Source organism: Prunus avium, chromosome 1 (assembly GCF_965620075.1).
Source record: "Prunus avium chromosome 1, drPruAviu1.hap1.1, whole genome shotgun sequence".
NCBI lineage: Eukaryota > Viridiplantae > Streptophyta > Magnoliopsida > Rosales > Rosaceae > Prunus > Prunus avium.
In genome coordinates this window covers 44,091,968-44,106,574 of record NC_142284.1, presented here as the reverse complement: position 1 = coordinate 44,106,574, position 14,607 = coordinate 44,091,968, and the positions used below count along the sequence as shown (strand labels likewise).

The 14,607-nt window shown below is 39.3% G+C and overlaps 4 protein-coding genes across 4 annotated transcripts; 1 reads left to right on the top strand and 3 right to left on the bottom strand.

Annotated features, from left to right (window-relative positions):
* Positions 1 to 1,410: 1,410 nt before the first annotated feature.
* On the bottom strand, positions 1,411 to 3,167 carry HIPP20 (Heavy metal transport/detoxification superfamily protein). Its single transcript, XM_021968509.2, has 3 exons — positions 2,951 to 3,167; positions 2,702 to 2,777; positions 1,411 to 1,914 (listed from the first exon to the last, which is right to left on the bottom strand). The coding sequence occupies exons 1-3, from the start codon at positions 3,020 to 3,022 to the stop codon at positions 1,622 to 1,624; spliced, it is 441 nt and encodes a 146-aa protein (XP_021824201.1). The 5' UTR covers positions 3,023 to 3,167; the 3' UTR covers positions 1,411 to 1,621.
* A 3,819-nt stretch (positions 3,168 to 6,986) lies between these two features.
* Positions 6,987 to 8,427, top strand: LOC110765462 (putative fasciclin-like arabinogalactan protein 20). The gene has a single exon (XM_021968598.2). The coding sequence runs from the start codon at positions 7,083 to 7,085 to the stop codon at positions 8,157 to 8,159; it is 1,077 nt and encodes a 358-aa protein (XP_021824290.1). The 5' UTR covers positions 6,987 to 7,082; the 3' UTR covers positions 8,160 to 8,427.
* A 110-nt stretch (positions 8,428 to 8,537) lies between these two features.
* Positions 8,538 to 10,557, bottom strand: LOC110765456 (Tetratricopeptide repeat (TPR)-like superfamily protein). The gene has a single exon (XM_021968589.2). It carries the CDS (start codon positions 10,376 to 10,378, stop codon positions 8,699 to 8,701), a length of 1,680 nt encoding a protein of 559 aa, XP_021824281.1. The 5' UTR covers positions 10,379 to 10,557; the 3' UTR covers positions 8,538 to 8,698.
* A 130-nt stretch (positions 10,558 to 10,687) lies between these two features.
* LOC110765453 (Core-2/I-branching beta-1,6-N-acetylglucosaminyltransferase family protein) lies at positions 10,688 to 14,434 on the bottom strand. Its single transcript, XM_021968587.2, has 4 exons — positions 13,481 to 14,434; positions 11,911 to 11,986; positions 11,682 to 11,797; positions 10,688 to 11,583 (listed from the first exon to the last, which is right to left on the bottom strand). The coding sequence occupies exons 1-4, from the start codon at positions 13,962 to 13,964 to the stop codon at positions 11,069 to 11,071; spliced, it is 1,191 nt and encodes a 396-aa protein (XP_021824279.1). The 5' UTR covers positions 13,965 to 14,434; the 3' UTR covers positions 10,688 to 11,068.
* Between the last annotated feature and the right edge of the window lie 173 nt (positions 14,435 to 14,607).

The window sequence follows — 14,607 nt, the reverse complement described above, 5'->3', positions numbered from 1 at the left end:
ACAAATTTGTGAAAAAAACAAAAAAATGAATAGTATTTGCCCTTTGCCATGGCAACTGCTGGAAACCAACATTGCTTTTTGCAAGGGCAGCCACTATTCACGTGAATAGTGGTTGCCCTAGCCCCCTTACCATGGCAAGGGTTTCACTATTGGAAGTGCCCTTAAACAATGCACGAAAGATGGAGACTTTTGTCAGTTTTTCCATTTCTTAAAAAATGGTAAGATCTTTTGCGCCAGAAAAAGTTGATCTTTATCATCTTGGACTTTTTGTTTTGGGGGTGAAATTATCATCTTGGACTTGGCTATGATGTTTTCGTATTATTTTGGAAAACTCATCATCTTCCAACAGTTTCAATTTGGGTTTGATGAACTGGAGGTAGAATCTAAATGGTCATGTTAATAGATACGAAGAGTGATGAAAAAGTATATCTTAGGTTAAAGTGGTGAGCAAAAATGCACCTAAAATTAACTGTCAAGGGGTTGAATGAAAGTTACATGAGGCCTATCTTATCAATTAATGCTATCTATGAGTTATATATATATATATATAGTCATATAGTCATACACTCGTAGCAGGTGGGGTGGTGAAAGTTACATGGAGCTTATCTTTTGAATTAATGCTAATATATTTCTGTTTGTGAAATATGATATTAGCAAGTGGCAACTCTTCATACCGAAAGTTTAACAAAAAATGACTCCAATAATTGTGGATATTGAGGGGCCTTTGAATTTTCATGTCCACTTTTGGCCTTGTTACACGTGGCAACTACCCAGATGATCCATTCAACATGTACTGCCAAGCCACTGAATATATATATGATTAATAGTCTAATTATAACCAAACTGAAACAGAAGTTTTGTTTTTGCGTATGGACGGACGTGTTGGCAGTCTCTCAATTCGTACCTTATCTCTCAACTTCCCAACGAAGAGGACGATGGTCGTTTCCTTTCCTCTCATTTTGGACATATCTTTCCATTCATGCTAAATGGAAGTGCATGGTTGATTGGTGCTGTGCTGGTGGGGCACAAATACAAAATCAATGTATAAAATAATCAAATAAATAATAAACAAGTATCAGAGTCCCCTTATAAAATAATTCGAAAAAGGCTTTGTGCTTTTGGAAGAAACTTCTCTTCAGAAACCCAACAAATTATTCTCCCACATAGCTAAGATCACAAGGCCATATCTAAGCGACAATGATTTGATTGTTTAATTGTTTTTAGTCACAAACATACATGGTGGTGCTCGATTGATTTGGTTTTAATTTTTATGTAGTTGGGTATTATTTTAATTTGATATCAGTACTGTGCTTCCTTGCCCTTTTAATCTTCCCAAAACATATCTAATCTAAAATCCAATAAAGGACAGACAAAAACAGATCCTAAAATTCTAGCAAGCAGACAAGCTAATTACGACAACAGAAGATCATTTCATTCATTACAAACCTAATTAACATTAAGGAGAAAAGAAAGAGAACAACCTAAACACAAACTCAAAGCACAAATGGCAGTAGATCTATCTTAATCCGCGCATAATCTAGTTTGCTAGTCAACTCCAACCCTTTTAATTAAGTACATAATTTCATTACTAACAAACACAAGCTTAATTAATTACGTCATATCACATGATGGAACAAGCATTTGGGTTTTCATCGCTAAACATAGTGGTGTACTTGTCGTCTGGTGCACCTGGGCTAGGAAGTGCCTGATCCACTTTCCTCACATAACCAGAGGGAGCCTTCTTGTCATAAGCTCCGGCCACATAAGGATAAGCTACCAAGTTGTAAGGGACATAGGGCCAAAGTTCAGCTTTCTTTCCTGTGCTCTTCACTTTCTTTAACACCTTGTTTGGTTCCACATATCCCGTCACCGTCACCCGGCTCTGCTTTCTGTTGACCTCAACTTGTTTAGCACCTGAATTAATTAAGTTAACAAGAATTAGTCTCGCTAATAGTTAATTAACAGGGGTCCCTTGTCCCCTATGTAATAGTTATGAACTTATATTATACCGTGATAAAAAAGGACACTACATTTGTTTCTGGTATTAAAAAATGTTGTGTGATTACATCAAAATCTGAAATTAGGCTACCCTTTGTGAATAATTAAGTAAACAGAAAATAATGCTGGTAACTGTGACCTTCAACATCAACGTCATTACATGATATATAATTATATATTGGTAAGGGTCTATTTGAATTTTCAGAGTTTTGCATTGCATTTATTATTGAGTCACGGCATATACTGTATGAGGCTCTAAAGATGTATGGTTTCAAACAGAAAAAGCTAACGATGCCAAATATTTATTTGTACCACTACTATTGAGTACTGGGAAGAAAGAGAAGAGAGTCAAAGTAATATCTGTCTGTTCCAGAGACTTAGTAGTTTCCCTTTACGAGGAAGCTCAGAAACTCTGTATCAGTGTTGTTTTGTTTGCTCTCTGTCTCTCTAGATTTTCCCTGTTTTTCTAGTGGAGGAGGAGGAGGAGGAGGACCAAAAGTAAAAGTCTTGGTAAAACTTATTAATGAGTTGTCCTGTCCAGACTGATGGGCTCTGATAACCATAACATGCATTTCTGCTTCATTTTTCTTTTCTTTCTTTTTTGGGGACCCAATCTTAGAGAAGTTATGTATGATTATGAGCAAATGACATATATATATATATATAGAGAGAGAGAGAGAGAGAGAGAGCTTAAGCTTTGAACCTTTCATGCTAGAGACAGCATTTTTAACTTTCCTTTCACAGCCATCACAGTCCATTTTCACCTTGATTTCAACTGTCTGAACAAATTGAACAAGAACAGAAAGAGAAGTGAGTTACGTATTTATAGCCACTAAAGACAGACAGAACTAACTAAAGCCTCTAGTCTAAAGGAAGACATAGCAACTAAAGCAGAACAGCAAGAACCAAACACATAGATTTGGTTTTGGTTTTGAATCTTTTGATGATATACCTGCATTGGCTTTCGTTTCTTTTTTGGTTTGGAGATTGTGAAATAGTCTGAAAGAGCGTCCAGAGCACCCATATTTGATCAGCAAAGGCAAAGCAGCAGTGAAGTTTCTTTGTGTTTTTGTGTTTTAGAATGAGAGAGAGAGAGAGAGAGAGAGAGAGAGAGAGAGAGAGAGAGAGAGAGAAGGAAAGATAGTGTTTGCTGCAAGAGCAAGACAGTATTTTGGGGTGACAACAGAGATATATATAAGTGTGGTGTGGCTTGGTCCTATGCCTACTGTTTATGAGATGCTAATTGTATACGGTGGGTAATAATTAAGAGAAATTAACTTTGGGTGCAAAGTCGTGTTTAAAATTTAATCTTGTATGCACCAGATAATGACGTGTGTCCCCAATTCATGCTAATCATCATGCCCAACAACTTGGCATTATTTTGTTGGCTTCTGCTTAGGGCCCAAAAATTAAACCAGTAATAAGAATTTTTTCCTGTTAAAAGGAAAAAAAAAATTATAAATCAAAAGGGAGTTTCCAGAATCTGCTCTGGCCTCATTGGTTATGTGCATTTGACAGCTTAGTGGGAAGCTGTCATCTTGCTGCTTTCTTGAGCCCATAGAAAAGGGCGCTGTTCTGTTCAATGGCCGACTATCAGTTTTTGCCACCTAAAAGAAAGTAAGAAACAAATCATGCACAAATGTTGCCACACAAAAAAAGAAAAGAAAAAAAAATAACTGTAGCAATCATTTTTTTAGTTATGTGTATACCCAACATGCACCTTGGTTTACGTGCATCCAAATCATTAATCAAAACCAAGTAATATTAGTTTAGTTAATTTTCTTGAAATCAAGTTCACATATATATATACTTCTTTCGTGGTGCTTTCTTTATTTTATTTTTATTTTCCACTCTGGTGATGAATATATTTGATTTTTTTGAGCAGCCTCCGGTGATGAACTTGTTTCAAATATTTGCTGTATGACGGTGATGGTTCTCACTGACACATGTTTTGAAGGAATAAAAAATTGAATGATCTGAGCCCATCTGTCTTGCATCATTTGCTAGGATGAAATGAAAGTGTTGCTCCAGCCCACCTTTTTCCCAATCTACGCGGTATGAAACACTACCTCATTGTCTGAACTGAATCATGAGTTGAAAATGTCAAAATTTCATTTAATACATCCACTAAACACAGATATTTTCATCTCATTCTCATCCGCGAATCACGAAAATTTATATAATACTATAGTAATCCGGTAATGCAGTACATTTTATGTACTTTAATATATGGGTGGCCAACTGAGTTTTATTTTTTTCTCTTTTAGGAAATAGCATCAACAATATCTACTTATATTATTATAACATGTGTATAAAATATACTACGTGATCATATTATTGTAGTATTTTGTAATGACTCGTGAATCACAAACCCATTGCAAGTCAATAAGGGATGAGAAAACAGGGCGCAATAAATATGTCATGCAAAAATCTGAAGTTTGTATGGTTCTTGAGGTTGAGCAGAAAAAACAACAGAATTTATGTTTTGGGTCCAATTATTCAAGGGATTAGGTGAAACATCGCTAGAAGAAAGCTACTTTTTCGGTCTGAGCCCATATCAAGTTCTGGTCTACATCTCCTTTAGCTAGCTATATAGAATCCACTCGGGGAAATTTTCATGGTTTGCATGCCTTGACACCTAGCTAGCTCTAGCTCCATAATTCATCTGTGATTTGCATGTCATTTTCTACAATTATGTTGTGGCATGAGTCAACATGCATTGATAATTATTGGCACCCCACCAAACATGGGCTTCTTTCAAATTTCCAAAAGGAAATGTACTATTCCGGAAATATTTCATTCATCAGTTTGTCTTTTACTCCTCTTTTGAATTAGAACAAAAATTTAGGAACAACAAAGAACATAAATTTAATAGATACAAGCATGAGAACAAATAAATTTGGAACGGCAGGAAAAAAGCTGCTCAATTATTACTTAAGAGGCTAGATGCTTGCTAGACTTGGCCCAATAATCGTGATATTTTTCATATGATCATGGAGTCTTAAGTGAGGCCGTTTAACCACATCATTTGTGTGCACCATTATAATAAGAGTTTTCTCGGCCGTGCACCGGTCCCACCCCAAATGTATGGGTCCCTTATCATTGTGAGAGTGATCATGATGTGGTCGGCCCTCCCCACCCGGGACTTCTTAGGATCATAACTTTGCATGTAGGGCTCCTCAAACCCTTAAATGAAAGACAACTAAAAGTCACCATATGTGTAAACGAAGAGAAAGTCTAAATAGCTAACTAGAAACCCACCACAAGTTGCACCAACTTTACAGATTTTCTACTCCCGGGAAAAAGATATTAATTTGAGCAAATTACCCCGCTGTTTGATTTGAACCACCGGTCATCATCATCATGACAGCAACAAAACCAAGTACGTACTACTAAAATGAGTTGGCTTTCATGAATCTTTCAGCAACTTGGGATCTTCCTAAAAAATAAAAATAAAAAAACTATCCAATCATTCCATTCCAGCCAACTGTTTTCAGATTCTTGATTGATGAGCCTATGATTAAATATATACATTCAATTGTATATTATACTTACTTACATATATATATATATATATATATATATATTTGCGTGCTGGTTTGTGCGTTTAATTGTATTGATGAAATAGATATATCGTTGAGTGCTGGTTTTAATAATCAACAGTTTGACTGGTCAAGAGCAAAATCGAAGTGAAGTATAGAAGGCCACATAATTTTGGAAATTTACTGGAAGGTCATGCAAATCGGAAGTGATGATATATGTGTAGGCGATTTTGTTGGGGGTTTTGGTAAACGTCGTTGTAGGCACATCCATGTTACTGTCACTAAAAATATAATCTTACAAGAAATGTGTTTAAAAAAATATGGTTCTCAGTAACATCAATCTTTAATTCGTGTAAGAAACTTTACCTTGATCACCATTTGTTTTCATATGATTCGATGAGATTATCACAAGCTCCACCTGATCTCAGCATGATACTAGGCTCACTCAAAAAACCATACACATATTTGCCTATACAATTAATGTAATTTTAAAAGTCCAATTTGAAATTTTGAAAATTGAAATGACATAATTTAAGATTGCGTTGAATTAGTCACCAAATAAGTAGATGCATGTAACACCTTTTTTATTTGCCAGACACGCATGTAAGTTGTAACACATACACTACATTTCAATCCATTAAAAAAAGAAAAAAGATACACTACATGCATGACGTGGATTACTAACCGTGAGATGCACTGCAAATCTCATAATCAATTAAGAAAGAAAATTGCATGAATTAATTTATATTATTTAGTAGAAAATATCGCTACAAGAAACCCTACGTGGGGAAGTCAAAGCAAAGCATAGCGACTGGAATACTATAATTTGTTGCTTGTGCGACCTTCTAAAACAGCTCATTAACTACAATATATAAACACTAATAACGTTGGCCAATTTATCATTCTCTTTCGAGTGGCCTCAAAGCAATTTGCATAATTCCACAAGGACAAAATTTTCCTCCAATTGCTCTTATTTGACTAGGTTTGTTTTTTGGTTTTTAGGACAAGCGATAGTCTAAACTAGAGAGGGGGATTTCACACACATACAACTAACATGCCGTATGGATTCAAACCTAAAACCTCTTGTCTGTAAATCAAGGTCCTTTTCTACTGGACTAGTTAGTTGGATTGACTAAGTTTCTTTGTCACATATTCATTTGTGTTCAAGGTTTGTGAGCCCAGCTCATCTTCGTTTGGATAGGCCGGAAAGGCTATTTAAGGTCGATCTTAATTAAAATCATCATGGGCCTTGGCCTTTTTTTCTTATGAGCCCAGCTCATCTTTTTTTTATTCTCCTTATTACTTAGTGCCATCATGGGCCTTGGCGATCTGAACTAAACAAACAAACTCCTTAACTCCCTTAACTAACTTTTCAATTCCCTTCCACCAGAGCAAATCCCACACGTCCACGTGTCAAATCTTAACCCGCCAAAAACAACCTTCCCCTTACATTATACTCTCTGAATCTGCAACTACACCCAGACTCATTTGCAAAACCAAACCCCTCTCCAAACTCCAGGAAACGAAGAACACCCCCCAACAATGGCGGCAGCCCAAATCCTTCTCTCTCTCATTGTCCTCTCAGTTCTCTCTCTCTCCTCCGCCCTCCCCACCCAAACCCTCGTCAACGCCGCCGAAATCCTCTCAGATTTCGGCTACACCTCCATGGCTCTGACCCTCGACCTCGCCTCTCAAACCCTCCTCCTCTCCCAGTCTCCTTCTCTCACCATATTCGCCCCCACAGACGCTGCCTTCTCTCACTCCGGTCAGCCACCGCTGAACCTCCTGCAATTCCACATCATTCCCCTTTATTTCTCTCTCCGATCCCTCAAGTCCCTGCCTTTCGGCGCCAAGATCTCAACTTTACTCTCTGACCACTCTCTCTCCGTCACCACTTTGGCCAACGACCCCAGAGTCTCACTCAACAACGTCCCCATCACTGTTTCCCCAATTTTCGATGACGGGTCGTTGATAATTTTCGGAATTGAGAGGTTCTTGGACCCGCATTTCCGGATTTTGGGTCCTCTTCGGAGCTACACCCCCAAGAATCTTGGATGCTTGGCCCCGAAGAGCCCGAACGAGGCGATGGAGGTAAGGGGTGCTTATTATCCATTTAGTGAAGCTTCTAATGCGCTGAGGTCGAAAGGGTGCTCTGTTATGGCTTCGTTTCTTGAAATGCAATTTCGTGGGTTTTTCTTCAAGTACCAGACCATGATGACTGTGTTTGCTCCATTTGACCAAGTCTTGATGAACCGAGTTGGGAACTTGAGTGAGCAATCCTCCATCTTTCATCGCCATGTGGTGCCCTGCAGGCTTTTGTGGAGCGATTTGGTGAGTTTCAATGATGGGACGGTGTTGAGGACTAATCTGATGGGGTTTACCATCAATATCACTCGATCCCAAGACGTGTTGATGCTCAATGGTGTGTCGGTCATTTTTCCGGAAGTGTATCACAATGGCTGGCTTGCGGTTCACGGAATCAGTGAGGTTCTTGAGGTGCCACATAGAACAGAGCAAACAGAGCAAGTGACTGTGGCTCCGTCTGAATTTGGTAACAGCTACCCCGAGGAAGAGAGTACCATTAGTCACAGCCATTTTTTTGTTGTAAGGCCTACATAACATAGCAATCTTGGTAGCCTTTTGCTCTCTGGTTATATTAGTATTCAGTAGCATGCAAGAATTGTCAATTTTGTTACGCATCTCTCTGAAGAACAAGTTCTGCATCTATGAGGAGTTATTGTAGAAAAGCTGTTGCCATGATCCTTAAATTTGGTACATTAAACTAGTCAGAATTACAGGAGATATAAGAGGGCTGTATTCAGATTGCTTGGAATTCATGTATATTTGTGGATTCAATGAACTTCATTCTAGTTCATGTTTTAGACTCTTTGATTTTTGCACTTTTCTTTTCTGTTTTCTTTTTCATTTTCTTCTTCAAGTAATGCGCAAGGGCCTTATCACCAGCAGAGGCTTTTCCCTACATTTTGTGCAACTTATAAACAATTTGAACATTGACTTTAGCAAAAATAAGCTCTAAAATCCTCTGGTGGCAATAGTTATAACAAGTTGTAATTATAGTAATACATCAGCATAGCCGAGCCCTTAAGGCCTGCTGAACTGTGCATAGAAGGCTTCCAAAAATACTTGGACGTATCTCTTTAGCGCAAACCAACTAATGGAGTTTTTCTCAGTCTGTCAATTTTCAGACCAAAACTTATTACATCATCCTTTCTCCCCTCATCGAGAAGGGCTTGTTTCAAATTACTAAACATCTGCGCTGGAGGTCGAATGCCCACGTCCAACATCTCTTGAAAGTACTTGCAAGCGTCATCTAACTTATTCTCATGGCACAAGCTGTTGATCAATGTGGAGAACATGTGCATTCCCGGCAGGACGCCTTTAGTCTTCATCTGATCCCAAACCCGTAATGCCATATCCACTTGATCCTCGTTACAAAACATCCTCACTAGGATTTCATACGTACTTACTGTTGGCTCACAGCCAGGCTCCCTACTGATTTGCTGGAAAACGGAGTAAGCTTGTTCTGTTCTTCGAGCCTTTACCAAGTGATGTAAGATTATATCATAAGTTCGAGGATTGGGACCAATCCCACATTTCCTCATCTCCTCCACCACCCTGAACGCATCATGCATCCGCATTGACCAGCAGTAAGCCCCAACAAGAGCATTATATGTGGGTGCCTCCGGCTTGAAACCACTTGCTTTGTTTAGTTCAAAAAACTCAAGGGCTTCACTCAACCTCCTTTCAGAACCCAACCCATTAATCAAAATACAGAAAATATGAGGTGTAGCCTTGACATTCTTTGCTTCCATCTCACGAAACAAATCAATGGCTTCATCATACTTCTTAGCTTTACAATGCGCATTGATCAGAATACCACTAGTCACAACATCCGGGTTGAACCCCTCGTCCTTCATTTCTCTATAAACTTCATTCAACCTCAAAAAGTTCTGTTCTTGACCCCATCCTTCTAACAAAATAGTGTACGACTTAATATCGGGTTTAAACCTTGCGTGCTTCATTTTATCAAACACCTCCTGTGCTTTCTCAACCTGCCTCGACTTGCTTAAAGTATCAATCAGTCTATTGAAATCCGACACTTCTACCTTCATTCCAAACTTCTCCATCTTTTCGAACGTCTCTATCGCTTCCTTAACCTTTTTGGCCCTCGAATATCTTCGCGAAATCAAAGCAAAAGTCTCCTTACTCAACAGCCCTTTACTCTTCATGTCATTCACCAATTCCCATATCATCTTGAACTGTTTGATCTTACCCAGAGCTTCAATCAAAGCATTGTAGCTCTCCATAGTATGCTTAAACCCTTTTTGCTTCTCTGCCCACCGGAAAAACGAAAGCGCAAGAACGCCGGCATTGCTGAGCTTTTTCAAGACCTCGACTACAAGTGCCGGCGACACCTCAACTGAAGTACCATCGAGAAAGCTATCGATGGGGGATTTAGAGTTGCTGGTGGATAGTATTCTACAGATTTTTTCAGCATCTTCGGTGATTTCGCGGTTATTTGCACCTGGGATTTTGTCACTGGCCTCATCAGGCACTTGGGTTTTTCCTAGGCCATCGTGAATTGCTCTATAAAAACCACCAGTGCGATTGCTGAGGAACCCAGATGGATTTTCAGTATGTAGTGTTCGATTACGAGTGAAGTTTGTGAATTTGATGCTTCGTAGTGAAGTCGTAAGTGATCTGTGAGAACCAGTTTGACTGGTTGGCGTTGAACGAAGATTGGGGAACGGAAGGAAGGAATTGATGGGCTTTTTGGATGGTTTTGATACAAGATTGAAAAATCGAGAGAGACCCATTTGAGAGCCAAGGAGATTGGGTTCAACCGAAGGTGCGAATTCTGAGAACTGAGTAAGCTTTGGTTAAGGGTATTCGCATTTGGGGGTTTAACTTTGGCGGGATGTTGGATAGCTTATTTTTATTTTTATTTTCTTTGAACTGAAAAATAGGTGAGTTTGTTGGCGGTTTTAAATGGTTAAGAACATTTACCCACCGATATCGCTTATATCGAAATAGGAAAAAAGGGGTGAGTTTAATTGTTTTCCATGGCCTCTCTTTATTGGTGAAATTGGCAACGAAATCAGATCTAAAAAAACAAGAGAGAGACATTCACTGTGAAAAAGATACAAGACGTTAGAATTTAAAGAATGAATTTTGGATCCAACATTCAAACAGTCCCTAATTTAATCGGAAGTAGAACATACAACAGCATGCAGTGGCAGCACAAAAGAGGGAGACCCTCTTACTATGCCACAGTACAGCCCAATATACCTCAAGCGAACTCACTATGTTTCTCCCTTCTACTCTGCCCCCGTTATAAACAATAGTCAAGCATGAGACTGGAGGAACCCCAAAAAAAGTGCGCTTCAGGGGGCCAAAAGAATGTATCTCTGCTGTTGGCAGTCTTCCAAACTAATCATCAAGTTTAGATCATAGGAAACCGCACCAAGTATCTGAACTGAAGATCCTTTTTTTCAATTCACACATCTTCATTGGCATTGATTTGATTGCGCAGTCCAGTCATCAAGAAGGTTAGTAATCGACTCTTCAAATTTCTTCGCTTGGGGGCCCGGCTTCAAGATATTGGCATCACCCCATTGAGAGCATGGATCCATCCACCAGCTTTTCCAGCCTGAGCACCATGCCCCTGGGGCAGCTCGATTTCGCCCACGCTTGAGGATCTTTTCATCAACCATGTCCAGCACAGGGTCATCTTTCTGGAATTGTCGGGCAAAAGCAGCTCCACCTTGAACCATTTGATCATAATCCGAGATATTGAGGAAGTGGGGTTCCATTTTGGGGGGAGTGTCCCAGATCATGTATCTTAAATCACTGTTCACAGTAGTGTTCTTAAACTCTGGTGAATTGCATATAACAGAATGAAAATATCCTTCCTGGGACAACATCACATTCGTAAAGTACATGAGCATGGTCCGGGGAAGGTTATCCCAACCAAGAATGCAAAATTCCAGAAAGGATCTGCTCAGGATGACCCATGGGGAACCTGCAAATCAAGAGAGAATTGTTTCTAATTAGCAGTTCCACATGTGGGAAGCATACCCATAAGGGTAATCCTTACATAAGAAGTGTGTAAAAATTTGCCTGTGAATATTTTAAAAGCATCAGGAGTTTTCCGCTTCTCTGTAGCATGGAAAATTTGGCTCCTCCGGGCTAGGTATAACCCTGGATCAACTACAATTGGCTGGACCCTATGCAACCTACATAAAAATAAAAATAAAAATAAAAATAAAAATAAATAAATGGGTTCAAGTTCAATTAGACATACGTGCCAGAACACTACAGCTAAAATTAGCGAAAAGGGTTTGCCTACTCTTTCCATCCAAGGTCACTGGTGTGATCAATGAAATTGAGATCTCTTCTAACAGAGGAGAACACATGAGACAGGTCTGAAAGAACAAAACAGAAGCAGAAATAAATAAGTTGGCACAATTTATCAAGGAAAACAGCAGAATGTAATTAGAGTACATAGATGATGTTAGAAGAATCACCAAAAGAATTGAAACAAACGCCTGAGACATTTTAGAGCATTTCACCCTTACCTTAAAGAGAAATAAATAAAGCTATAACAGTAACAACAATATAGAATCAAGAAAAAAAGGGTGGCGGGTTACCAAAGTCAATGACTACATAACAAGAAAATGGGCCATGATATCCTCAATAAGCCTTGGGAAAGAAAACTTGCACCAAACAAGGCAAATTGATTGATCAAAAAGAAGAAAAAAAGAAAAGAAAAAGAGGCAAATAGATCATCACATCCAAGGATGAAATAAGTGAATTATTGTCTCCCTTGGACAGATAAGCTTCAAAGAATTGCCAGAGGCCCATCACTTGCATTAGGATCCACGAAAAACTTCTGTAAGTTGGGATATGCCGGTACTCAAAATTTATATATACACCAAGAAGGCATAAAAGTGGGAACCAAGTTGGTCGCCTGAATCAGAGTTAAAATTCAGGTAAGTACAAAAGCTGCTTTTGAACGGATAACAGACAAATAAAACGTCCCAAGTGAAATTGACTAGATTTTGATGAAAATACTAATCCCAGCAGCTAAATATCTTCCTCTATCCTGATAAGTTTCTGCCATTTTTTTTCTTAGGGATTTGGTTCCTGGGTAATTGCATATACAGACAAGCACCTAGAATCCCTTGGCCTATACAATCCGAAGCCTATATTGAACGCTAGGACTGTCAGAACCCAATCCAGCAACAAGAGTTATGTGTTATCCCATGCTTGAGGGTTGTGCCCCTTGCCACATGTAACAAGGGAGGATTCAAGGGAACCATCCAACTCTTAAAAGGAATTTGATTCAAAAGTAAACTCCAGACCAAAATTACTAAAGTAATTAAGTTCAGCATAAGGAGCTGACATGACAACATTAAGTTCACTAGAACTGGAGTTACCAGGTCAGAGAAACAGCAGCCTAGGCCAATCTCGTTTCACAAAACTTAACTACCAATACATCAAGTTCTTCTACAAATGTCACAACACATTCCCCATTGTACACAAAGATTAATTTCATTTGCTCCTATACATGAATCGGTGAGGACATTTAGAGAAGGGAAATTCGAGGTAGGACTTCTCTTTATGGGAGGAGATCTGTGGCTCCAAACTGGTCTATGCCAGCCTCGCTCTTGTATATAAATACTTTAAACTAATAATGAAGGAAGGAAACGCACATAAATGCTTCCTTAGATACACACTTACACTAACTCAAAGAGCCATATTCTTTCAGTCAATTCAGACAAAATTCAATAAAATAAACGAAATCAAAACTCTTTTAGACCATATTTAATTTCCCAAACAGGTAAATAAATTAGCTTTGGCAAGGAGGGAAAACGAAATCCCAATAAAATAAAAAGAAATTGAAAAAATTGGCATACCGTCCTGAGTGATAAGTGGGTAATCCATAGCACTCAAAGTGACGAACCAATCCCACCCACTGTCAACCTTCAACAAAATCGCCGCAGCGCGCAACGTGGTGGCAATATTCGAAGAGCCCATGTAGGTGATTCGATCAGGCTTGCCCACCACATCCACATTTCCAAATGCTCGAATTGCTGGCACCGCCTTGATGGCCGCGGCAAGGCGGCGCCGTTCATCTTCAGATTCATCAGCCGAGAGATGCAACAAGTAGCGATTTCGCGGATGATAGACGGCGAGCAATAGCCGGAGGATCCGACCCCTATCGCCCCGGCCGCCCCATATGTAGTAAGCGAAAGCGGGCGGGTAGTGAGAGCCGTGCTGGACAATTGAAAGGAAGGGTTTGGGTGAGCTGAAGGCAGAGATGGAGGAGAGCAAGAGGAGGAGGAGAGAGAGGAATGTGGCCGAGAAGAGCGTTAGGAGCCATTTCTTCTCAGCTCCCATAATGGGTCGGTTTTGTTGGTTCTTCAGCTGCTTGTTGTTGGTGGAGTTGGGGCATATGCGTTGCTGAGTCAAATCAATGAAATTGGGGATGTGGGTATAGTGAAGTTTAGGTTTTCAGACGGGTTTAGGTAATGGGTCAGTGAGGATCTTGGTCTTTGTAGGTTTGAAGCTAAAGGGTGGTTGTTGTTTGAATGGCAAAGCAAATGAGCATGTGGGTGTTTACAGATTGAGCTACAGAAGTAATTGTTTTCGTTAAATGTTAGATCAAAAACTGTCAAATTTTGGCTTTCTCTCTCTAAAATAATTGCTTTCTCTGGCTCTGTAACAGTGCTAGGGTTAGGATTTTCAGGTTAAGAATTGTTGTGATGAAGAAGAAAATGGAGTTCATCGATTTTCCCTGTGGGAGTTTTGATTTCTTTGATCTCATAATGATAAAAGTATAAGTTACACACACACACACAAACTTTTAATTTAATTTAATTTTTTTGGTGTGTTTAAAAACTTTTAAATAAATAAGAAAACCTCCACGCCCGTAAATACGCGTGAACACACGTTCCATCTTCTCTGCTTCTTCTTCCTGGGGATTTGATTTGGCCCGTGTTTTGGGCGATTGGATTACGGGGCGGCGCTTACGTTCTTTTGC